Genomic DNA, 26,273 nt, shown 5'->3' with positions numbered 1-26,273 from the left:
CGTGAGGGGGGAGGGGGGCGGGAGAGAACACGAACGGCGGGAGGGAGGAGGGAAACGTGCCGGGGAAAAACATGCCCAGGACAGCAGCAATCACGGCCGGGCCGGACCAGACTCGGGGGCGTTCCCGGCGTCGCGTGACGTCGGCAAAAGCCAAAGAATCTCGGGAACGCCCCCGTGTCTGGTCCGGCATTGACGGACGCCTCTCTGTTCCAATGGCTAGCCTCCATTTATGGAGCTAGCCAATGAAGCAGAGAGGCGTGTTCAAGTCACCCATACTAGAAACTACAGATTTCTCTGGAGGAGGAGCCTAACGGCTCCGCCCCCCAGCGAAACCTAAAAAGCTATCATTCTACTATAAAAAACGCCAAAAAAGAATTCTACACCAGAACCATTAATGAGGCCAAACAAAAGCAAAAAACCCTGTTTTCAATAGTGAAATCTTTCACTCATCCTAAAGCCTTACAGCCTGAAATACCTCCCTCTCAAGATCTCTGCGACAGAATAGCAGACTTCTTTGAAGAGAAAATTAACATTATTCAGGAAGATTTCCCTCTATACCAACGTTCCCAGTCCTCCTTCAGACAGGAACAAGAAGATAATACCACAGCCTACCTAAAGACCTTTTCACAAGTCACCCTGGCACAGACCAAGGACGTCATCCTAGCATGCAAGTCAGGCGCCCCCTCTGATTCCTGCCCTCCCAGTATCCTGCATCAACTGATTGACATTGTAAATCCCATCATAAATGAAATAGTGAACACCTCCTTCAGCACTGGTACTGTCCCTAGGGCATGGAAACATGGCACTGTTAAACCTCTAATGAAAAAACCAAACAAACCCCCGTCGGACCTAACCAACCTCCGCCCTATTTCCCTCCTCCCCGTCTTGGGTAAAATCACAGAACAAATAGTTTACAGGGAACTTAAAACCCATCTGGAAACGAATAATATCCTCCACCCCCAACAATCAGGATTCCGTTCACAGCACTCAACGGAAACTGCCTTGATTGAGTTGACTGACTCCATAAAACTTCTCCAAGATCAAAGGAAAAACGCTGTATTGATCTTGTTGGACCTCACGGCAGCGTTCGACACAATCTCCCACCTCATACTCCTAGATAGACTTAGGGACATCGGCGTCTCTGACCTAGCTTTAGATTGGATAACATCTTTCCTTACCGAAAGATCACAGTCCATCAAACTAGGACCTTTCAGCTCTGTAGAGAAAAAGATTCGATCAGGAGTCCCACAGGGCTCCATCTTAAGTCCTTTACTTTTTAATGTCTACCTCATACCCCTTATCTCTCTGATCGAATCATATGGTATCACTGTTACATCTTACGCCGACGATACCCAACTCATAGTCCCGCTTGAGGAAAACTCCACGATTGCCGAACAAAATCTAAAAAACTGCCTGAAAGATGTCTTCCAATGGATGGAAACTAACCATCTTAAGTGTAACACAGGGAAGACTGAGATCCTTCCCATGGGGAAAAACGGCAACTTCTGTCCTCATCTCTGGTGGCCAGAGGACTCCATACCACCCCCTCAGACCGTCGTAACTGCAAGAAACCTCGGAGTCACCTTCGATACTGACTTATCCTTCGACCAGCATGTCAGAACAGTGGCAGGAAGCTGCTTCGGAATCATTAAATCCCTCAAAATTTTTTTTGATTTCCTACCAATTGAAGCCAGAAAGACGGTAACTGTGGCGCTAATCCTCTCACGCATAGATTATTGTAATGGTCTCCTGGCAGGGGTGAAAAAAGCCACTCTCAAAAAACTGCAGAGTGTTCAGCATTCGGCTGCCAGGCTGGTGCTTAAACTCCCCAGAAGATCTTCAGCCTCCTCCGCCCTAAGAACCCTCCACTGGTTACCCCTGCACAAAAGGATCTTATTCAAGATCCTAACCGTGGCCTTTCGAGCATTCAACCACACTGGCCCCAAGTACCTGATCAAACGCTATCCCCACTACAACCCCCAGAGGACCCTGAGATCCTCCAACAACAACCTAATAGCACTAGCCAACTTCAACCTAAAAACCAAAGGGGGTAAAACTCTTACTCACCTTGCCTCCAAAGCATGGAACGCTATGCCCCAGCATCTGAGATCCCTCACCAAGGAATGCCAATTCAGGAAACAACTGAAAACATGGATCTTTAGCCTTTCTGACGAGTATGTGCGGAACACCATCTAACCCTGCCGTATTCTATCTTTCTACACCCATTCCAGTCAGCGCCAGGATGCTTCTTCCGGAGCGACAGTCGCGCTTTATAAATACCGTTTCCAATTCCAATTCCAAGAAAGTGTATGGTGTAGACCATGTAGCTGCTTTGCAGATGTCATCTAGGGGAATGTTCCCTAAGAAAGACATTGAACCCCCTAATTTCTTTGTAGTGTGGGCTTTAGGTGGAATAGTTAAGGTATGTTTTGCTTTTTGATAGCAAATTTAAATGCATTTTACAATCCACCTTGCAAATCCAGATTTTGATATAGGATTGCCTTTATTTGGTGGAGAGCAGGATACAAAAAGTTGTTTTGTTTTTCGAAATGCTTTGGTTCTTTCAATATAGTACAGGACTGCTCTTTTGACATCTAGAGTGTGAAGGGCTCTTTCTGCAACAGTTTGTGGTTGCGAGAAGAATACTGGCACCTGGATGGATTGGTTGGGATGAAATGGCGAAATGACTTTGGGTAGGAATTTTGGGGTTTTCGTAAGAACCACTTTATTAAGATGTATGTAAAAATGGTTCTTGAATAGTAAGGGCTTGGAGTTCGCTAACTCTTTTAAGAGAAGTGATGGTCACTAGGAAAGCGACTATCCAAGTAAAAACTGTAGTTCACATTTGTGCATAGGTTCGAACTGAGGACCCATGAGTCTTGTGAGAACAATATTTAAGTTCAACACAGGTGAGGGTGGTACTCTGGGTGGAATAATTATTTTGAGTCCTTCATTAAGGGTTTGATGGCAGGTACTCTAAATAATGACAAGTGTTTATTTTGCAAGTAAGCTGCTATAGCAGCAAGGTGTAACCTAATAGATGTGTATGCTAGGTTAGACTTTTGTAAATGTAGTAGGTAACATATGAGGTGTAGAATGGACACATCTAGGGGATTGATGTTGTTATTATTACAATAAATAACAAATCTTTTCCACCTGGCTGCATAGCAGGCTCTAGTGGTTGGGAGTCTAGCCTCTTTGATGATATACATGCAGTCAGAAGGAAGGTTAAGGTAACCAAATTCTAAGATTTCAGGAGCCAGATCGCAAGGTTGAGTTGTGCTGGATCTGGATGTCTGATCTCTCCATGGCTCTAGGTTAAGAGGTGTGGAGAGAGGTGTAGCTTTTGGTGGGGGACCACTAAGAGTTCCAGTAACATGGTGTACCACGGTTGTCAGGCCCATGTTGGAGCAACTAGGATTAGTGTCAGTGAGTGTTGCTGTAGTTTGCGAACCACCAGTGGAAAGCGTGGGAGAGGTGGAAAAGCTAACACAAATTCGCCTGACTAATTCATCCATATCGCATTGCCTTTGGACACTGGGTGTGGATAACTGGCGGCGAAGTTTGAGCATTTTGAGTTTTTGTGGGTTGCGAAGAGATCTATCTCTGGGAGCCCCCACATCTGAAAGAATGGTTGAAGAACTTGCTGATGCAGTTCCCATTCGTGAGTTTGTTGCATTTAACGACTCAGTAGGTCTGCTATGCAGTTTTGGACTCCTGGAACGTGCTGGGCTAGGATAAAGAGGTTTTGAGGAATGGCCCATCTCCATATGCTTTGTGCTAGGAGGGATAGTTGGAGAGAGTATGTCCCTCCTTGCTTTCGTATGTAGTATACTGCTGTCATATTGTCGGTGCAGACTAGGACAGTCTTGTTTAGAATGTGTATCTGGAACGATTTTAATGCTAGAAATATGGATTGCAATTCCAGATAGTTGATGTGGAGCAACCTTTGTTGGGGTGTCCATGTGCCCTGTTTGGTATGATGCAATAAATTAGCTCCCCAGCTGGAGAGCGATGTGTCTGCTGTCAGCACTATCTGTGGAACTGGCTCGATGAACGGTTGCCCTTTGGAAAGGTTTTTGGTGGTCCACCATTGCAGAGAGCGATGGGTGCGACCGTCCGCCAACACCAGGTCTGTTAGCTGACCTTGAGCCTGGTTCCACTGACGTGCTAGACATTCCTGTAGGGGCGCATCTGGAGTCTTGCACGAGGGGACTACGAAAATGCAAGATGCCATCATTCCTATCAGCTACATGAACACTCAAGCTGGGAGAGAGTGCGGAGGTTAAAACTTTGTGATAAGGCTTTGTATGCTTGATATCCTTGCTGGATTTGGATATACAAAGGCCTTTCAGGTACTTAACGTTGCCCCTAGGTAGTGCTGTATGTGGAACGGTTGCAGATGAGACTTTGGCTGGTTTATGGTAAACCCCAAGTTGTGAAGCAGTTGAATTGTAGCGTAAGTGTGTTGTAAGCATTGGTTGTATGACTTGGCTTTTATGAGCCAGTCTTCTAAGGGTACACATGAATGTGTGGTCTCCTTAGGTGAGCTGCAACTACTGCTAGACACTTGGTGAAAACTCTGGGTGCTGTGGTGACTCCGAATGGGAGTACCTTGAACTGGTAATGCTAACCTTCTACTACAAACCTGAGATATTTCCTGTGAGATGTGTGAATGGGAATATGAAAGTAGGCATCCTTGAGATCTTGAGTAGCAAGGAACGAATAGTTTCTTACCTGTCGGTGTAGTTTTGCAGCTTCAAGATCTTTCTGGAGTCACTATGCTGTGCATTATTCCGCGGTCTAGTGGTTGGGTCCGGAATCGTAGTCTTCTCTTTTTTTTTTTTTTCGTAGCCCAGGTGGGCGTCGAAGTATTCCTGCGGGAGCTCCCACCCTTGGGCGCTATCTTCGGATTCTTTTTTCTTTGTTTTGTGTTTTTGTGAATCCTTGGCAATGTTCAAGTAAGTTATTTAATCCGCTTTGTCGTTTAAGGTATCTGTTTCAGTATTGACCTGGTCTTTTACCACCTGATTCTCCAGCCTCATCTTTCTGGCGGAGGTGGGTAGGTTCGCTAGTGAATCCAGAAAGATCTTCAAGCTGCAAAACTACACCGACAGGTGAGAAACTATTAGTTTTGCAGCGTGAATCTTTCTGGATTCACTATGCTGTGCATAGACTTTGTTGGGGGTTTGTTACTTTTGTGGGGGCTGGGTAGAAGACGAGCGTTGGCTGTTGAATATATGTTGAAGCACTTTTTCTCCTACTTGTGCTTCCTTGTTCATTTGTATATCCACGCAGTAGTGCTTAGTAAACTTGTGCACTGAAGCCCATGTTTGTGCCAGGTAATTGTCCTGAATGGGTACGTTAGCCAGGAAGGCTAATCGTAGCTCCCTTTTTACTAGTTGAGTGGGTACGCGCCCCCTCCGCAAGCTCTTGGTCTGCTTGTTTGTGGCAGAATTGACTAGTTTGTGCGATCCATCGTGCGATGGTCCCCTTTGTTACTGGTCTACCCAGGAAACTGCTTGCGAAGGACACAAATAACTGTTTTGTCTTCGTGTGTTCCTTTGTTCTTTCTATGTAGCGCATTACTGCCCTTCTAGCGTCCAGAGTGTGGAGTGCCCTCTCTGCGCTTGTGGTTGGTTTTTGAAAGAAACTTGGTATTTGAACTGTTTGGTTGATGTGAAACCTCGACACCACCTTTAGCATGATGTTTGGGTCCGTTCTCATCACCACCCTATCATTGTGAATTTGGATGTAGGGTTCTTGTAGCGTTAGCGCTTGTAGTCCGCTCACCCTTCGCAGGGAGGTGATAGCCACCAAGAAGGCTGTTTTCATTGTTAGTATTTGCAGGGAAGCCTTATGAATCGGTTCAAAAGGCGCCTTCATGAGCTCTGTCAAAACTAGATTAAGGTTCCATGCTGGTGGCGGCATCCTCTTAGGAGGCCCGATCCTTTTTGCCCCTTCCATGAATCTCTTTACTATCTGTGACGTAAAGAAACTCTTGCCAGTCTCTCCTCTTGTGTCGGCCACAATTGCTGCCAGGTGTACTCTCAGCGAGGATGCGCTTAGCTTTGCCTTCAGCAGGTGCGTGAGGTACCTTAGCACTGTTGACTCCCTTGTCATCTTTCTGTGTAGCTTCTTCTTGCTGCACCATTGGGTGAACCTGGTCCATTTCGCCAAATAGCACCTTCGTGTGCTAGGCCTCCTTGCCTCTCGCAGTACCCGCAGGGTGCTCTTAGGTAAACTCAGGTGCGCAAACTCTAGGTCTTCAGGAGCCATGCTGCTAGGCTGAGGCTCCCTGGTTCTAGGTGTAGTACCTCTCCGTTTTGCATGGACAGTAGGTCTTCTCTTCTCCCGAGCTTGTGGGGTGCACCTTGTGCCATTTCCATTATCTGTGAGTACCATGTCTGCCTGGCCCATTGTGGTGCCACCAGGCTCAGAGTCATGTTGCTGGTCCTGCACTTGTTGAGCACTCTGTGCATCAGGGGTATCGGGGGGAAATGCGTAAGCAAATGTCCTCAACCAGCTTATCCATAAGGCATTCCCCAGGGAGCCTTCCCCTGGTTGCCTGGAGGCGAAGCTTTGGCATTTTGCATTCTGGTGTGTTGCAAATAGGTCTACAGTCTGTGTTCCCCACCTTCTGAATAGCCTTAACGTTTCCTGTGCATTGAGCTCCCACTCGTGGGACGCCAATGTCTGTCTGCTGAGCTAGTCTGCCTCCACATTGTCTTTCCCTGGTAGGTGTATGGCTAGCAGGTCTATCTTTAGTGGGATGGCCCATCTCCATATCTCCTGCGCTAGGTTCGACAGCGGCGGAGATTGCGTTCCTCCCTGTTTGTTGATGTAGAACATCGTCGTCGTGTTGTCCGTCTGGATCAACACTCTCTTGCTGTACAATTTTTTCTGGAAGGCTTTCAGGGCGAGGAACACGGTCTTCAGCTCTAGGTAGTTGATGTGTTTGACCACAGACCCCTCACCCTGAGCTTGCTCATGTGCGCTCCCCATCCTTTCTGGGATGCGTCTATGGTGATGGTCACCATTGGGGTCGGTGGTGTTAGAGGCTTTCCCTTTGTTACGTTCTCCATGTTCCACCACGACATCTCCTCCTGCACTGTGTGCATTACAACCACTAGATCTTCTCAACTCCCTGTAGCTTGTGACCATTGTTCTTGCAGCCATTCTTGGAATGGTCTCATGTGGAGGCGTACATTTGGTACTAGATGTATGCATGAGGCCATCATGCCCATGACCTTGCTCGCTGTCCTCACTGTCAGAGCTTGCCCCTTCTGGTAGAGGCGCGTCTCCTTCAGTAGCGCCTGTGTCCTCTTGTCGCTGGGGAACATCTTGCTCTGTATGGTGTTGATTTGAGCCCCTAGGAAGACATTCACTTGCTCTGGTTCCATAGAAGATTTCCCCCAGTGAATGGAGAAACCCAGGTCCATCAAAGGCTTTGTCACGCGCTGGGCATGTTCATTGCAGGTCCTGTGTGAATTTGCTTTTATTAGCCAGTCGTCCAAGTAAGGTTATACATGGATCCCTTGCCTTCTCAGGTGCGATGCCACAGCTGCGAGGCATTTGGTGAAGACCCTTGGTGCGGATTTTAGTCTGAACGCTAGGGCTGTGAATTGGTAGTGATGTTTGTTGATGGTAAATCTGAGCAGATGTTTCTGCCGCCTGTTCATCTGGATGTGCAGGTAGGATTCTTTGAGGTCTATGGTGGCCATGAAATCTCCGTCCCCTATCTGGGGAATGACCTCCTGTAGAGACGTCATTTTGAATTTTTGTGTCTTTATGTATTTGTTCAGGAACCTGAGATTCAGGATGGGTCTTAGTGTTTCGTCCACTTTTGGTACCAGGAAGTAGGTGGAGTACACTCCCTTGTTCCTTTCTTGGTATGGTACTGGTTCGATGGCCTCCTTCTGGAGCAGTTCCTCCGCCTCCCTTTGAAGCATTTCCAGTTCTTTTCCTGATTGCGCTCTCTTCTTTGGTCTTTTGTTTGGGGGTGTCCTTTCCAGTTCTATACAGTATCCGAACTGTATGATGTTCAGTATCCACTTGTCTGATGTTATCTTCTTCCACTCTCTGAAGAAGTGACTTAGCCTGCCCCCTACTGGTGTTACATGTTACATGGTATTTAGTCCGTGTAACCCTGAGTTGGTCCTCTTATGCTCCACCCTGGGAGGCGTTGTGCGGGTGGGCACTTACTGTGGGCCAGCATCACTTAGAGGTGCCTTGATGGCCTCCTCTTATGTTCTGGCCACGTCCGTTTCCTCTCCCGCGAAAGGAGTGGCTCCTTTGCTGGTTGTGCCAGGTTTGTTTTTGGTGTCCCTGCTGTGCCTAGTTATCTCCCTGGTTGGACTGCTGGAAGGTCTGATGAGACGTTCCTGACTGGTTTCCGTTCGAGTGAAGGGGTACCCCTCTTCATTCCTCTGAATTGCAAGGCCCCCATGGACCTTGCAGTGTCGTTTTCCTTTTTGAGCTGGGTGAGTTTGTCATCCACCGGCGCTCCAAACAGTGTCTCCCCATTGAATGGGGTGCTAAGAATGTTGTATTGAACCTCTTGTTTGAAACCTGAGATCCTGAGCCAGGCTTGCCTTCTTTCCATTATTCCCAACATCATCAGCCTGCTGGATGCGTCTGCTCCATCCAAGGCTGTTTTGAGGCAAGCGTTCGCCACATTCTTCCCCTCCTCCACGAGGTGTGAGGCTCTATGTGGGTACTCTTGTGGGAGGTGCTTCGTCAGCTGCCCAATTTGGTCCAGGATTTGGTACTGGTGCCTATTCAGCAGGGCGTTTTAGTTCGCCATGCGCCAATGCATTGCTGCATTCCTTACTATCTTTCTCCCAGTCAGGTCCATCCTCCTGCTTTCCTTGTCTGGTGGTGGCCCTGATGTCCTCGGCACATTTGCCCTCTTCCTTGCTGTCGCCACGATAATGGAGTCCGCCAGGACTGTCCCTCTGATGTACGGGGGATCTATCGTGGAGTATTTGTATTTCTTCTCCGTCCTCGGCGTAACGGACCTGCATGTCGCCGGTTCCTTGAACGCCTCCTTCCCCTGAGCCATGACACTTTCAAGCATTGGGAGATACTGGCTCCTCGTCTGCGTGGGGAGTCGGGTCTCCAATAGGAAGTCAGACTTTTGTTTCTCTTCGTCAAGTTTGACTCCAAACGCCGTTGCCGCGTTCTTGATCACCATATTGTACGCCCTAATGTCATCTGGCGGCGAAGGCCTCGAAGGGTGTCTACGCCCTCTTCTGGACTTTCGGTGTTGAGGTCCTGCCATACCAGGTCCTGCGTCCCAGAGGATGCCGACCCGAGGATCATCCTCTGGTCGTATTCACCCTCCTCATCATAGTAGAAGTCTTCATCCTCTTGATTTTCTATAGTTTCTGGGCTTTTCTGCGGCCTCGAAATCCTCCTCCTCTTCTTCTACTTTGACGATAACCGTCGGTGCTTTCGACGGAATCGTGAACTGTTTGAGTCGTTCGTCGAACTCCTTTCTTTGTAGGATGCTATCCATTTCAGCCTCGAGCCTTCTTTTCTTCCTTTCCAGTTCGTCGGACTGTTCTGCTTGTCTCTTTGCCGTGTATTTCGGCGCCGACGTCGAAACAGGCCTCGTTTCCTTTGTCGACGTCGAGGCGGCCTTCGGGGCCTTCTCTTTTGAAGTCGAACGTTCCTTTTCGTGGACGTCCTTCCACGACCGTGGCTTTTCGCAGGTCTTCGCCGCCTGGGAATCCTTCTCGAAGGATCCGCTGGGCTCTCTGTCCTTGGATGCATCTGCGGCCAACAAGGTTTTCGGCGCCAGTGCTCCCTTTGAGGTTTTCGACTCCGTTTTTCGAGAGTCTGATTCAGATCTTCGCTGGTCTGTCGGGGCTTTTGGGGTCGACGACTCTCCTACCTTTTGAGAAGTTTTCTTATCAGTCTCTGCGACCATGTAGCCGTCGTCTTCTCCGGCGACGTTATCTTCTTCGTCGGTTGAGAGTCCCAGGTCTCGAAGGGACGGTGGTTGGCCCTTCCCCTGCATGGTGTAGTTGGCCCTTCTCTGTCGCTCTCTGACGCGGAGAGTCTTCGGTGTGAAGGCAAAGCAAGAGTTGCAGTCCTTGCTCTCGTGGTCGACCGGTAAGCAGAGGTTGCAAACCGGGTGCTGGTCCTTCTGGTGGCAGTTACGGCAGAACTTGAAAGGGGTGTTGTTCATTTCTTGAGCTCAGGGGGCCCCCTGTATGCGCAGTCTCCGTTGGACGTCGAATTTCTCGAAGTTCCCCTTCTTTTTCGTCATCCCAGCTTCTATATGTTCTTCCTCGTCGTCTTCTCAGTCTTTTCCTACAAAATTCGACTCTTCTGAGTCTTTTCCCGTCCAAAACTCTGGAGCCTCTCGGGAACGATCCAGATCCAACGGTGGAAAAAAGAATCTGAAGATGGCACCCAAGGGTGGGGGTGGGAGCTTCCGCAGGAAGCGTGCCGACATCACGGAAGAACACCAAAAGGTGGGACGTCGCGCCCACCTGGGCTACAAAAATAAATAAATAAATAAAAGACCACGATTCCGGACCCAACCACTAGACCGCGGAATAATGCACAGCATAGTGAATCCAGAAAGATTTACGCTGCAAAAATTGCTTTGTGCCAGTAGAGGGAAAACCTGTTAAAGCGTGACCATGTGAAAGTGGTCCGATTGTATGTATAGGTTTAGGGTTCTGAGGTCTAGGATGGGTCTTCGAGAGCTGTCCTTTTTTGGAATGAGGAAATGCAGGGAGTACAGCCCAGTGTTTTGTTGATGCAGTGGTACTGGCTCTATTGCATGTTTTTGCAGAAGGGAGATGACTTCTTGTTTGAGCAGTGATAAATGGAGTAGTTTCTTACCTGTAACTCCAGTTCTGAAGTAGGGGTATCTCTGTTATAGTCATAATCTAGTGAATAGTCCCGCCCATGTGCGTGCACCCCAGAGCAATCAAAAATAATCTCTTAAACCGTCTTCCGTGCAATCCTGCATAGACACTTAAGAGAAAATTAAAGGTAATAATGCAGCCTATACCTGCAAGGCGACACTGTCCAGTACTTCAACTAGAAATGAAGAGGATATTCCAACAATATCACATTTAACACAGTCTGCTAAGTTTCACCCATAGGGAAACTTTCCCTTCACAAAATCCTTGGAATGATAGAGAGGAAGGAATGGACAGACAAGCCCTCATAGGCTGCCATTATATGTCTAGAAAAAGATACTGTGCCTTTAAGGAACTCTCCAGAGACCCTCGGTATCCCATGATGCACAGCAAACTCCTTTTACTTTCAGTTCTTTTTGAAGGTGTATAAAACAAGCCCTGTAGCATACATTACAGTACCATTTTCTCCACCGGGGAGGAGGGCGGGCGCTTATGACTACAGAGATACCCTACTACAGAACTGGAGTTACAGGTAGGAAACTACTACTTCTGTAGTAGGGGATCTCTGTGTATAGTCATAATCTAGTGCATAGAATGGCAAGCCCATCCTAACAAACTAATCCGGCGGTGGAGAAAAAGACAACACCACTACTGTGGGAACAAATTTCTTAACGAAGCCTGCCCAAACTGAGCATCTGCTCTGGCATCAGAGTCCAGACAGTAATGCTTAGCAAAGGTATGGACCGACTTCATTGTGGCAGCCCTGCAGATCTCTGCAATGGGAACATTATGTAGCAAAGCTGTTGTAGCCGCTTTGCCCCTGGTGGAATGAGCCTTAGGCTTACCCCCTAAGGTCTTATTAGCCTTCTGGTAACATAACTTGATACAGGACACAATCCACCTAGAGATGGACTGTTTAGAGGTAGCAAGACCATTCCTGACCGATCCATAGTTGACAAACAGTTGGTCCGACCTATGAATATCCTTGTTCTTATCCAGATAGAATTTCAATACCCTTCTCAAATCCAGGGAATGAAGAGACCTTTCCGCTGGAGTGGAAGGATTCTGGAAAAACGTAGGTAAAGTTATAGTCTGATTAACATGAAGATCAGATCACCGTAGGAAGGAACTTAGGGTGAGTACGCATCACAACCTTAGCAGCATGAAAAACAGTATAAGGTTCTTGGCAACACAATGCCTGAATCTCACTCACTCTTCGGGCCGGTATAATGGCCACAAGGAAAGCCACCTTCCACGATAAGTTCTGCAGTGAAGCTTTATGAATGGGTTCAAAAGGTTCCTTCATCAATCTGGACAGCACCACATTCAACTCCAAGTTAGGCGATGGACTCCGAACAGGAGGAAACACTTTCTTTAATCCTTCCAAAAATCCTTAATCACAGGGACCTGGAAGAAGGAAGTCTGTGAAGGACATTTCCTGTACGCAGTTAACGCTGCGAGGTGAACCTTAATAGATTGAAAATTAAGGCCAGACTGAGCCAAATGCAGGAGATATGGAAGGACAACATCTTCCTTGCATGTCGTCGGATCATAGTTCTTGGAAGTACACCAGATGCAGAACCTCTTCCACTTGTAGGCATAAGACGTCCTAGTGGAAGGCCGCTTAGCCTGCTTGAGAATGTTCATGCAATCCTCAGGCAAGTTCAGGTGCCCATATTGCACTATCTCTAGAGCCATGCCGCCAAACTCCACGATGAGAGGTTTGGGTGCACCATCTGTGCTCTGGACCGGAACAGCTTGATGAGCACCACCGAAATCAGGGGAATGGGTGAAAAAGAGTACAGAAAGCTGTTCGACCAGCTGATCCATAGCGCATTCCACAGAGTCCCCGGTTGGTAATACCTGGAGGCAAAGTCTCTGCATTTTCTGTTTGGCGGTAGCGAACAGATCTGCATCTGGAGTTCCCCACCTCTCGAAGATGTCTTCTAGTACTTCGTCGTTCAGAACCCACTTGTGGTTCTCTTGCACGAGCCTGCTGAGTGCGTCCGCCTGAGCATTCTGCACACCTGGCAGATGGGTGGCCGTTATTGTCAGTCCTCTGTCTAGCAGCCAGTGCCAGATCACCTGCGCTTCCAGTGACAGGGTGCGCGATCTCGAGCCCCCCTGCTTCTTGAGGTAATACATTGTGGTCGTATTGTCTGTCTGCACAAGCAAGGAGTTGGTCTGGAAGGACGGATGAAAGGCCTTCAGCGCCAAGTGAACCGCTCTGAGTTCCAGGAAATTGATGTGGTACGTGGATTCCGCTGGGGACCACGTTCCCTGAATCTGTAGCTGGTCTGAATGCGATCCACAGCCGAGGAGAGAAGCATCCGTGATGATAGTCTGACTCGGAATGTCCTTGTGGAATGGAACCCCCTTGAGGAGATTCTCCGCTGAACTTCACCATTTCAGGGACTGTCCGGCGTGAAGGGACAGCCTGATCGTGTCGTCCCAGCTCCCCCGCTTCTGGTCCCACTGGACCTCCAGACATTCCTGCAGCGGCCTCATGTGGAGCCGTGCATGGGGTGTGAGGAAGATGCAAGAGACCATCGACCCCAGTAGAGAAGATACCGTCCTCACTGTTGTAGATGGGACCGCCATGAGAGCCTGAGCCTTCCGAAGGATTGATAAGCGTCTCTCCTCCGAAGGAGATACGCTTGCTGAAAGAGTATCAATGGAGGCTCCCAAGTACTGTAGGCACTGGACAGGAGTCGGAATAGATTTGGACATGTTTATGCACAACCCCAGTTGGTTCAGCAGAGCGGCCGTCCTGTTGAAGTGCAATTGCGCTTCCTGGAAGGTGGAGGTTTTGATCAGCCAGTCGTCCAGGTACGGATAGACAAACACCTTGTTCTTTCTCAGGTGCGCTGTCACCACCGCCATGCACTTTGAGAAAGTCCTGGGAGCAGACTTCAGTCCAAACGGTAGTACGGTGTATTGATAGTGATTGGTGCCGACCAGGAACCGCAGGAACCTCCGGTGTTTCCGTGCAATGGGCACATGGAAGTACGCATCTTGAAGATATATTGCGCAAAGCCAGTCTCCCCTCTGCAGCTGAGGATAAATCTGGTGCAAAGTCAGCATGCAAAACTTTACTCTGCGAATCAATTTGTTTGCTTGTCGCAAATCCAGAATGGGCCTGAACTCGTTCTTGTCCTTCTTGCGTACCAGAAAGAACCGTGAGTAAAGACCCTTTCCCCTTTGAGACAGAGGGACGTCTTCTATCGCCCTTTTTCTTAACAGGGTATCGGCCTCCACTTGGAGCTCGCGCAGTTGGAACTGCGAGCAAACCGGTGGAATCGCTGGAGGCGGGCAGACGAAACGAAGACTGTATCCATTGCAAACAATATTCATCACCCACTTGTCCTGAGTAATTTTTCTCCACTCTGCCAAGTGATTTTGTATGCTTCCCCCCACCGGAGCGGGTAACTGATGAGGGGGAAGTAGCACCTCAGGGCCTAGACGTGGCCGGGCCTTTAAGCGTTGAGGAGGACTGCTGGCTGCCTCTACCCCTCTGGCGCTTCTGGAATGGGCACCGCTGGTACTGCTGCTGCTGTTGTTGCTGCTGCCCAGCTTGACAACCTTGCCCTCTTCCCTGGGCACTGAAACGTCTCTAGAAGGGACAGAAGGCCTTCTTCTGTTCTTTCGGCTTTTCCAACCTGACGGCCGTCAGGGTTTCAGCCTCTGCCTTCATGCGGGCCATCTCCTTGTCCGCATGCTTTCCAAAGAGCGTAGCACCAGAGAATGGCAGGTTGGCGACTCTCTGCTGCGCCTCCGGTTTTAGCGAAGTCAGGCGCAACCAGGCATGACATCTCAGATTAATCCCGTGGTAGTATCCATGAGCCGCCAGGAGAGAGGAATCTGCAGCTGAGCTGATCACCTGGTTGGATACCATCATTCCCTAGTTGATGATTTCCTGGAAGTCCTCCCTCCTGTCCCTAGGAAGATGCTCCAGAAACTGCTGCAGGGACTCCCACAACGACCGGTCATAATGACCCAACAGAGCCGCGGCACTGGCGGCCTTCATGGACGTAGCAGCCGTACTGCAGACTTTCCTACCCGCCGAATCCATCAAACGGCTCTCCTTATCCGGAGGCACCGTAGACGACGGTGCAGTAGCGTGCTGTTTTCTAGCCGCAGTGACTATCAGCGAATCCGGCACCGGGTCTGATCTAAGGAACGCCGGATCGGAGTCTGGGGCCCTGTACTTTTTCTGCTTCCTGGAAGGAGCAGACTTCGTAGATGCAGGACTCAAGAAGAGCTCCATAGCCGGTTCCTCGAGCCTTGGCACCAAGGGCAACAAGGGGCGAGACAACTGTCGCTTGTGCAGGATCTCGAAAATCACTGATGTCGAAGGTGTGAGCACTGTTAGCGAAATCCCCAGCTTCGCCGCCCCTCTCAACAACACCTCTTGAAACGATACGATATCATCCACTGGGGACACTCTAGTACGTGGTGAATCTGATGGGGGAGTGCTCCTGGGCGCTGGAAGAATCCGTATGACTGGTATGACGGGACCTTGACCTGCCCCTCCGGTGATGGAGCCGGGACCGTGTTGAAGATCGGCGGTCACTTCTTGACCAGTTCCTCCGTCTGGACCGTGACCTCGACCTTCGAGGCCTAGGGCGATCCACTGGCCGCACAGGAGGTGGAAGTTGGGGAGGCCGAAACAGAGGCCTAGGCTGTGGAGGCCCAGTAGGCCGTGATGAAAGATGTGGCAAAGACACAGACCTTGAAGGAGGAAGCGGTGGGAGTGGCGGAGGACGATGAGGTGGACGAGGAGGCGGAGTAGGTTGGAGAGGAGGAGTATCCTTCGGCAACGGAGGAGGCATAGGAGACCTGGGCCTAGAAGGTGAATAGGTCTGGGAATATGCAGAGTCCGAAGACCGAACCACTCGCCTCTTCTTCTGCGCAGGCCTTGATGAGGATGTTCTCTAGGTCAATCTCTTTTCAGACGAGCGCCGGCGCCGCCACGATCGTTGGCTCGTGGAAGCAGGAGATAGGCTGACTATTGAGCCCTGGGACACAGTCCTGGCCCTTGATCGCCCACTTGACGTCGACTTCTCCCTCCTTGACGTCAACCTCTTCTTCGACGTCGAACGTCTCAACGTCGAAATGTCCCTTGACGTCGACTCTCTTCTCGTCGACGTCGAGTCGACCTCGACGGCGAAGTCGCCTCGACGGCATGCGCCGGTACCTCCTGGACCCATCTCGAATTCGATGAAGTCCTCGACGTCGACCTCGTCCGAGGTCTCGATGTCAGCCCCCTCGACGTCGAATGGCGACGTCGCTTCGACCCAGAGGCCTAGGGAGACGGGGAGCAGATGGTGGTCATCCCTCTTGACGCCGACTTCGAGGCTATCGACGTCGACGGAGATCTGTGCCGTTTTCTGGCCTTGTCTTGACTGGGGAGCCCCCCAGAGGCCGAAGCACAGGCAGAGGAAGAAGTCCCTCCATGCCCAGACCCACCTTGTTCCTGATGTCTTCTTAGCTCCATGCCTTGGAGCCTAATCTTCTCTCTGTCCCTCAGGGTCCTCTTGGAGAAGGACTGACAGATCTCACAGTCTTCAGGGACATGAGAAGAAGGGAGACAGAGGATACACACCCTGTGAGGGTTTGATTTTGCCTTCTTCCTGGCACACTCAGGGCACTTGCTGAACAAGGCAGGCATATTCGACAAAAGAGTGGGCAAAACTGGCCAAAAACTCCAGCAAAAGGAAGAATAAGCTGTAAGACGTCGAGTGAAACACTATAAACACTTGAAAAGTGCCAAACAATTGAGAAAACACCCAAAAAGGGAGAGCTCAATGCTCCAGGAAAAAGAACTGAAAGTAAAAGGAGTTTCCTGTGCATCATGGGATACAGAGGGTCTCTGGAGAATTCCTTAAAGGCACGGTATCTTTTTCCAGACATATAATGGCAGCCTACGGGGGCTTGTCGGTCCATCCCTTCCTCTCTATCATTCCAAGGATTTTGTGAAGGGGACGTTTCTCTATGGGTGAAACATAGCAGACTGTGTTAAATGTGATATTGGTGGAATATCCTTTGCATTTCTAGTTGAAGTACTGGACAGTGTGGCCTTGCAGGTATAGGCTGCATTATTGTCTTTAATTTTCTCTTAAGTGTCTATGCAGGATTGCACGGAAGATAGCTTAAGAGATTATTTTTGATTGCTCCGGGGTCCACGCACATGGGCGGGACTATTCACTAGATTAGGACTATACACAGAGATACCCTACTACAGAAGGTCTGGTGACATTTGATGCTGCCTGGGTGGTATGTTTGGGGGAGTAGAGATGAGTTCTAGAGAGTAGCCTGATTGAATGATTTGTCTCACCCACCGGTCTGTAGTGATGTAGTTCTAGACAGGAAGGAACTGTTGTATTCTGCCCCCGACAGGATTGGAATGTTCCTGGGGGAGTGGAGGAAAGTCATTGTGTAGGGGTTGAGGGAGACCTGGTGTTATTGGTTTTGCCTCTTCCCTTATTGTTATTGCCTCTCTAACCACCTCTTTGGTATCCCTTGGTAAAGGTAGATTGGATGAGAAATTTGTAAGAAGTGGATGGGTTGTCAGAGGAATAGCCTCTGGAGGTGCCTCTATATAATGAGCAACAAAATGAACACCTGAGAGCTTGCGATTGCAAGGTTTCCATTGATTTGGCTGTGTCTTTCTTCATTTTTTCTAATGAAGAATCGACATCTGGTCCAAACAAATGTTCTTGATCGAATGGCTGATTTAAAATAGCATTTTGCACTTCTAGTTTGAACTCAGAAATGCGTAGCCACGCATGCCTACGTAGGAGTACACTGGTATTAACTGCTCTAGAGGCGGTATCAGCTACATCTAGGGCACAACGAATGGAGGTATTAGTGATTATTTTACCCTCCTGAATAAGGTAATTGGCCTTGGTTTTGTATTTCTCTGGAAGATGTTGTAATAGGGACTCTAGTTCATCATAGTGTGCCCTATCATACCTAGGTAACAAAGCGCAAGTATTAGCAATACACCAGATGTTAGCTGCTTGTGACGCTGTTCTTTTGCCTGAGGCGTCTAAGAGCTTAGACTCTATCAGGGGGTGGAACATCACCTGATGTTTGAGAATTTGCCCTTTTTCTGGCATTTGACACTACTAGGGAGTCTAATGGGATGGGGCCTTTAATATAGGCTGGGTCTCCAGGCGCGCCTTTGTACTTTTTGCCGATCCGATGGTTAATAGCTCTAGCCCGCACAGAATCTTTAAATACTTCTGGTGCATGCTTAATTACCCCTTTAAGCATTGGCAGAATGGAAGTTGACCTTTGTGAGGTGTCAAGTGGGTCCATAAGGAAATCTTCTATAGGATCTGTGTGCAGGCTAACCCCATGGTATTAAGCAGCACTGTGAACTAACTGGTTGAAGCCTGATATATCCTCTGTAGGTGAAGGCCTAGAGGGGTATATTTCCTCCTGTGGAATATTAGGCACATCTGGTGTGTTATATTCATCCCAGGGGTCAGGTGAAGATGGTGGACTCTGGCCCCCTAGTGGTATTTGGGATGGTTTTTCCCCCTCATCAGAAGAATCATCGTCGTTACCTGGTGGAGATGGTGTAGGAGAATGATGTGGTGGTGGTGGAGGTGGAGGAGGAGGTGAAGGAGATTGTGGAGGAGGTGGTGGAAAAGGGGCCCTAAGAGGAGATGGAGTAGTTTCTTACCTGTAACTCCAGTTCTGTAGTAGGGGTATCTCTGTTATAGTCATAATCTGTGAATAGTCCCGCCCATGTGCGTGGACCCCGGAGCAATCAAAATAGGCTCTTAAGTTGTCCTCTTCTACAGTCCTGCATAGAAACTTAATAGAAAATCAAAGACAAATAATGCAGCCTGACATTAACAAGGCTACATTGGCCAGCACTTCATCCTGAAGTGAAAAAGGAGAGTTAAATAATATAGAAATGTTCACATTTTACAGAGTTTCAGACATAGAGAAACTCCCCTTCACAAAAATCCTTTATGATGGAGAGGAATGGTTGGACAGACAAGCCCCATAGGCTGCCATTATGTGTCTGGAAAACCGTGCCTTTAAGGAACCCTCCAGAGACCCTCGGTATTCCATGATGCACAGCCAAAGGCAAGCTACTTTCAGTTCTTTTTTCCGGCTCCTGCTAGCAGGACCCTGAAAAGCTCTTCAGGCGTAGGCAGTTCCTTCGGTACCGATTTTCTATGGTTGGTAGATTTATGAGGTACTGGTCCCATGACATTTTTATGATGTTTTACCGGCTCTGAGGTTTTGGAGCAGGTAGGTTTTTCAGAACCGACGGCTTTTTCGGCTCCGGAGGACGTGGATCCGAAGTCTTTGGTATTGACTGTTTACTCAGCTGCGGGTGTTTTTTCTAAGTCGATGTGCCTTGCGGTTTAGGTACCGAATGTTTTGATGGTTCGTGCCGGTGGGCTTCGGCGCCGAGTGCTTAGATGTGGAAGTATCGACTGGCACCGAGGATGGCTTCTTTTAAGGGGTTGGTACGGTAACGAAAGCAGGCTGGCTCGAGCCTAAACTGCCTGAAGGCTTAATTGGCTTCTTTGCCGAGCCCAAAGTCGGGGCATTGGAAGCAGTCTCTCGTGCGCATCTGAGTCCGAAGGAGAAGGTGTGACTAAAGCCTTTTTTGGAGTGGTACGGGGGGGGGGGGCGGGGGGGGGGGGGCAGGGTCGACGTTCTTACTTAACCACTTGGACGCTATTGGAGTTAGGTCCATATAATGAGATTTCCATTGAAATGAATGGGCAGTGCATGACGAGTTACCCTTGTCATTAGCATTGAAGAGGATAAGACCCGCTGTGCCGGAGTGATTTCTTCTACATCGAATTCCTCTGCTTCGGATTCACTGCCGAGGACGACGCCTTCTTGTTCCGGTACATCGACGCCCTCTTGGAAGATGTGGGGGATTTGAGCCGAAGGGCGAGCCATTTTTCTTCTAGATCGACGAACCCGAATGGTTTTCTTGGAGTGGAAAGAGGCACAAGCTTCACAGTGTCTGGCCTCGTGCTCCGGTGAGAGGCAGAGGTTGCACACCTCATGCAGATCGGTGTGGGGAAACTTCGACCCACATGGAGGACACTTCTTGATGGCGTCCTTTCCATGAGCCAGATACCGAGGCTCAGGTAGGCCCGAAGGCCCTCTTCGACGACTGGAATCGAGGACTTCGAATCCGTTGAGATGTGCGTCGAGTGTGATCGCGATCGAAACAGTACCGTCAAATGGGTGAAGGATTGCGCGTCAAAATCAAATCGGTTCCGAACTGGAGCGCTAGGAATACATCTGAACCCGATGGCTGAAAAAAACAATCTGAAGATGGAGCCGATGCCCATGCGCACTATGGTCCACAGTAGGAGTCACCTATCTTGTGACTTCCAAAGACTTTTCCAGGACAATAACAAAGTGCAATCATCCGAGCCCAACACCAGGTGGCGATCTAATGCGCAGTGTGTAATCTGCAACTCATATGCTTCGAACACATTTATTATGGATATTATTATTTTGCTGTTGTTCTTGGAGTAGGTGCTTTTTGTCCAATCAATCTGATTTCTCTCCGCCACAATTAGCCACAGTAAAACCGTTTTTTGTAAAGTGCTACCCCTTTTGAGAACTTTGTGTTCCAATACACCTTAATTTGAAACATCCAATCCAAATATACATAGCTACATATCAGACTTCCCTTATGTGAGTGATATTTTAATATGCATATGAAGAGCAACATGGTACATGCATGGCCTCTTGATAAAGTTTTGTTGATTTGTTTGCTGAAAACAGAATGAGGCCACAGAAACCCGAAAATGTTTATCTCTTTTGTTTGCGTTATTTCAGTTTAACCCCTTCCGTGCACCCGTCGGCCAAAGGCCGACGGAGCCCCGTCCACTCTTTAGAACGCCCGCACCGCGGCGGAAAAACCGCCGCGGTTGAGGTGTTAAGAATCAAAATATTTAGATTTGCATTTCCATTAATTGCATTTTCAGCCATTTGCTTGTTCAGAATCTTGAATTTATGCAGCCCGACCCTCAAAGTCCTATATTTTTTGTTGTAATGTGCACAACATATTGCGCATTCCCTGACAAGAAAATGCCCCATTAACTTTGCAATTAGATCATGTCATTGTAGAATATACTAAGAATTACCTCCAGGTGATTATATATTTCTTAGTGCAAGTGAGGCAGAACTTCAAAAATATAGTGCTCCGGCCAGCAAATAGGTTTCTGGTCACAACATGGTATATGATTTGTTTTTGAAAAAGTCAAGTTCTACCTATTTCTGTAAAAAAAAAAAACACATAGATGTTAACTTCTACCAGGCAACTCACATGCTTCTCTCACTCTACTTTACCTTGTACGCAGCAGGTAACCTCTGCTACAGGCCTGCAGGAGACAAATCCTTCTTTGTTGCTGTAGGTACAGTTTTCGCTGCACATGTCCACGCCACACTGCTTGGATATAGGCTGCGGCCTTGTTCTTCAACTTCCGGACAGCGTACAACCTCCAACACCGCTGCAACAGTTCACAACATGATCAAACCACCTCAAGTGAAGCCCGCGATCACAGACAGAAGACTGCTCATGCAAGGACAAGTTGGCTAAAGCCAAGTGCCTAACTGAAAACTGAACTCCAGCCATACTCAACACAACCTCATGAGGGGCTTGATGTACTAACACGCTTTCTTGTCGCAAACCCTGTGATTCGGTAAATCGCAAGGTTTGAGACAAGAAAATGTGGTTTTCAAATATACTAAACCCATTGAGCGATTTAATAATGTGCTACTGAATCACTAAGATGGTTGAGAAAATAATAATGAATCAGAATTTGAAAGGGGCTTTTTTAGGATGTCCCTTCCTAATAGTGATTCTTTATGGTGGGAAATGTGGCTGCAAAACATTAATATTTTACTGACACCTCAAAGGAGGTGCTAACCTCTTTGCAAATGGGAAGGGGTCCCCTAGAAACATTTTTTTAGGAGTTGGCAATGGTACCTCTGCCTACTCTTAAAAATAATTGCTCTTATTTGTAAATACATCAATTTTTCCTTTTACAGAAAATGGGTTAAATTTTTTAAAATGTGCTTTATTTGAAAGGCTGCGATTCATTGTGGGTCACAATGTGCGATCTACCGAAATTAATATTCATCGGTCGAACCGCGACCCACTATGAACCGGGTTTTGTGAACAGACCTATTAGTATGTGGGTCCGTTTACAAGAACAGAATGAATTCAGTAAAGGTTGGTGCCCAATTTCCATCAATTTTTACCAAATCCATTCTTAGTACATCTGGCTCCATACGCATTACTATAAACTGGGAGCAGGATGTCTTGTTATGTTATAAAGTGAATGCATGCAAAATCAGTCTGCCACCTCTGATCGGATCTAAGATAATTCTATGCAAACCTGTACAGCCATGTCAAGAACGACCATCCACTGAACAGATGGGGGTGGGATCGCACACTACTCACACACCGGCTGAACAGGTAAGCAGATCTACGTAGCTTTCGACCTTGCAGCTTTCTTTAAGATGAAGGTCTTCCAACATAAACCACGAGGATTCATGTAGCGGAGGCATTCAAGACATGAACAAATAATTTTCGAACTGGCTACATTTTGCTCCAATCAAAGGTAATGGTTAATTATACTTAATTGTAAACTAATGTATTTAAGGCACTTATTGGCCATTTGTATGTTTAACCTCATAGCTGCTATTACACATTCCTCCCCAGTGCTGCGCTGTCCATTAGAACTAGTGCTGAATGGACGTTCAATGGTCGTGCGCAGCACTGGGGAGGTAGTGCTGCCGTCGGCCAATGCACCGAGGCAGCACTTAAGGGGTTAAGCAAGCACATGCTACTAAAAGCTCCTCTCACGCACAACATGGCCCTAGCTCAATAAAAAGGAGGAAAAGGTGCAAAGCAGATCAAATACACATATTTATTTAAAAAAAGTAATAGTCCTATTCAAAAGGCAATCCAATAAGTGTAGACAACTCACACAAATCGCAGCAATAAATGCGGAAACGTAACAAGCAAATAACAAACGGCAGCAGACGTGGGAACAGGGAAATAAACAGGACAAATCACTGTGTGAACAAACAAGGAAGATCCTGCGCAAACCTGAACCAGCCACTTTAACCGGTTTCTGTACTTCTAAAGTAAATATATTATGGGAAAGGTATCTCCCTAATAAACAAATAATGAGTGCTGTTTATGAAAAGGTATAAAATACCCTGTTCATAAACAACTTGTTCATCTAGTAAGTCAGCATAGGTGTGTTTGCCAATGAAGTCCGAGTACTTCATTTTTCTGTCACATTCACACCGTTGTCGTCTGCAGTTTTTCTCCCAGCTTGACTTGCCTGGGGGTAGCACCATCACCTTTTCTCTCTTTAATCAAAGTTTGTTTTGCAATTATGAAGTTTTGGGCTTATCATGCATTATTTTTAAAGCAATGTTCAATGTAAACTGCACTCTATAAAACAAATTTAATTTCACATTTAAAAAACATATCCATGTCTAAATCTTATTTTCCAGGCATGAATGGATCCAAAATTAATGATAAAAAAATGTACTTTAAAAAACTATTGATTCACATAGCAAGAGTTCAAAAGACCATGAATCATTACCTGCTATTTCTGAATTTTGACCTTACACACTGCTTTTTACGCTGATAAACATCATTCTGCATCCTTTGAGTAAAAATGTATTTATAAAATAACGTAATTCTGTTGGCCAAAATCCACATAGAATCAATACTTGACCAGCTCATTCTCAAGGGTACAGAGGTTTATTTGAATAAAGCACCAAGTATTTATTCGGGGGGGGAGAGATGCCATGATTTATAAATCCGACACCCTCATTTTTTCAGAAACTCAAAACATACACCTAGCCATGTCCCACGCCTAATTAAGACAAATAATTATGTTTGAAACTATATATATATATATATATATATATATATATATATATATATATATATATATATATATATATGGTTTAATGGAAAGTCACCAAAACACAATCTGCACAAACCTTTACAGAATTTACTTGTATAAATGCATTTTTCTAATTACACCAATTCAGTAGGTCACTTTTCATCAGTAAGAGTTGTAATCTAGAAGTTAAACAGGGTTATTTCAAATTACCATTCAAGCTACACACTAATTCTTCACTAGAAAATATTTTACTGAAATAAAATTATTTCTTGGAATTTAAGTCCACCGAAAAAGTATGGTAATGAAAAAGAAGCACTAGTTACTTAGATGTACTTTAGCGCTCCTCCTGGTTAATAATCATTACATCTTTAATCGTAATATAAGGAGGACTGGGAGATATTTCAGTCCAGTGTATACCCCCCAAAATATAATCTAATTAATGAAGTATACCATTCCCTAAGGGGTTCTAGATAGTATATTAAATAACTGGATCCAACTAGGTTGATGGAGCGTTTTCGATGGAGCGTTTTCAATGGAGCATTTTCATTACAGTCCAAAGCACAAAATTGCCGACAAATGTAAAGGATAATAGACCACATTTTTGTGTGTGTGTGTGTGTGGATATAGATATATATATATATCCAACATGTTATATGCCACACTCCAGGAGTTTCTTTTCATAGATGATTTATTTAGCACGCCAACACGCAGCGTATAACTTGTTGGTGAAAAATGTGTGCAAGGGCATGGTTCCACCCCGAACGCCGGTAAATAGAAAGTCACTAGAAATAACCTAGTTAACTCTTTCACAAATCTTTTTTAAAAGAAGGGTGAGAGAGAATAAGGACAATGTAGCCTAATAGACTAAAGCCTGGAAGGCTGGGAAAACGGTGCAAATCATTTTAGGAATAGCACACTACCAGTATCTCATCTTGCCTGTAAATTGGGACAGCTTTCTTTTTTATGGAGACTAAAGATTATGGTACAACTGAGGGTATTCCCCTTTGCACTTTCTCCGGAGAGGACGGAGGGCTGCTTAGCACCTTAAAGAAGATTCCGGGTGAGTTAGTATTCCTTCCCCTCCTGGAAATCCTCATTAATAGTTAAGAGGTAACATACAGTTGAGGAAGCTTCACATGCTTCCTTTATAGCACAGGAGCAGTGTAAGCGCTTGGAGGAACTCAATCATCCCTCGAAAGAGGCGGCACCCCCTTTGGAAGGGGGCCATTTCTTTTTCTTAAGAAGCCAACCTCTTTCCTCTCCCCGTCTCGTTCATAGAGGTATTTGCTATCTAGAAAAGTCCCCTGGGCCAGAAATGTGGAGAAAAGTCTACAAAATCTTCTAAGTACAACTCGCACGTTTGTCAAAGCTAAATATAAGAGTTACAGAAGTCAAGGGAAGGCGAAGTAGGTGTCAAGCTGTAGCCAAAAAAGGGCCAAACACAGGAACTGCAGTCGAAATCTGAGCTACGGTGGCCTTCATGGACAGTAGAGAGCACAGCACTTCCATGGAAGTGGCTAAAGTTTGGGTAGTGTCTGATGGTGGCGGGGGGGGGGTGGGGGGGGTCGGGACGTGCCACCACGCCAGCAGTGTTGTGGGGCTTATGACATTTTAAGACTGTTTACCAGAGTTGAAGGGAATTCCCACTAAGGATTCAAGCATGTGAATCTTTGAATGATAAAATGCTGGCTAAGGGAGAGGTCTTGTGTTCCAGTGTCACTTGACAGCATTTGAACAGGGGATGAGTTTGAGAGGGAGAATTTAATTATGGAAATATAAAAAAAACTGTGTGCTGTGAGATGGCAACAAGTTTAGCACAGCATGTGTATCTAGTGCTACACATGCCACAAACATTAGCTTACTGATATTTTTTGTTAAAATGTGAGCATTCCACTCCGATCTGTCATACAGGCACAAAACCACAGACATAAATTCCAGCACAGAAGTCAAACAGTTTGAAGAGAGTAGAAATAAACAGTCCATCGGGGGAGGAGCTTCGCGGGCAACCAAGATGGCTGCGTAAGCTCGGAGCTCCGAAGACCCTCCGATACTCCGTATTGATCCTGTCAACTATCCTGTCCCACGGCGGTGGGAACCAGTTGCGGTGTTGATGCTGATGCGGCGCCCGTTTTCAGATTGAAGATCCGAGCTTCCTGCAACGAGTTACACCGTTGGGAGGCCTGGTGACGACGACGCCATAGCTGCCTGGCATTGTTGGGGCGGTGACGGAGCCCCTGTGCGGTGGCACTTCGAGTGGGGCTAACTGATTTGCGAGGTCCGGCGGCCCTGCTGATCTCCCTGGAGGCTTGCTGTTCCCTGGGGACGGTGGAGGGACTTGTTGACTTCGATCAAGTGGAGGTGGTGTTATTGGCTTGCCCCCTCTCGGATCGTACGATCCCCGTCGCCCAACATGGCGGGCAGAGGAGATCCAGACAAAGGGAAGCCTCCGAGGGTC

The 26,273-nt window shown here is 47.3% G+C and overlaps 1 protein-coding gene across 13 annotated transcripts in view; it reads right to left on the bottom strand.

The window, feature by feature from the left end:
• Positions 1–26,273, bottom strand: part of MYO9B (myosin IXB) — a 384,903-nt gene that overhangs the window by 98,217 nt on the left and 260,413 nt on the right. For all 13 annotated transcript variants that reach the window (XM_086946942.1, XM_086946951.1, XM_086946943.1 and 10 more), the window contains one exon: positions 21,234–21,394. In XM_086946942.1, the coding sequence (XP_086803068.1) occupies positions 21,234–21,394 (161 nt within the window). The remainder of the gene's footprint in view (positions 1–21,233; positions 21,395–26,273) is intronic.

This window comes from Lissotriton vulgaris, chromosome 12 (assembly GCF_964263255.1).
Source record: "Lissotriton vulgaris chromosome 12, aLisVul1.2, whole genome shotgun sequence".
NCBI lineage: Eukaryota > Metazoa > Chordata > Amphibia > Caudata > Salamandridae > Lissotriton > Lissotriton vulgaris.
This window is presented reverse-complemented; position numbering and strand designations above follow the sequence as displayed.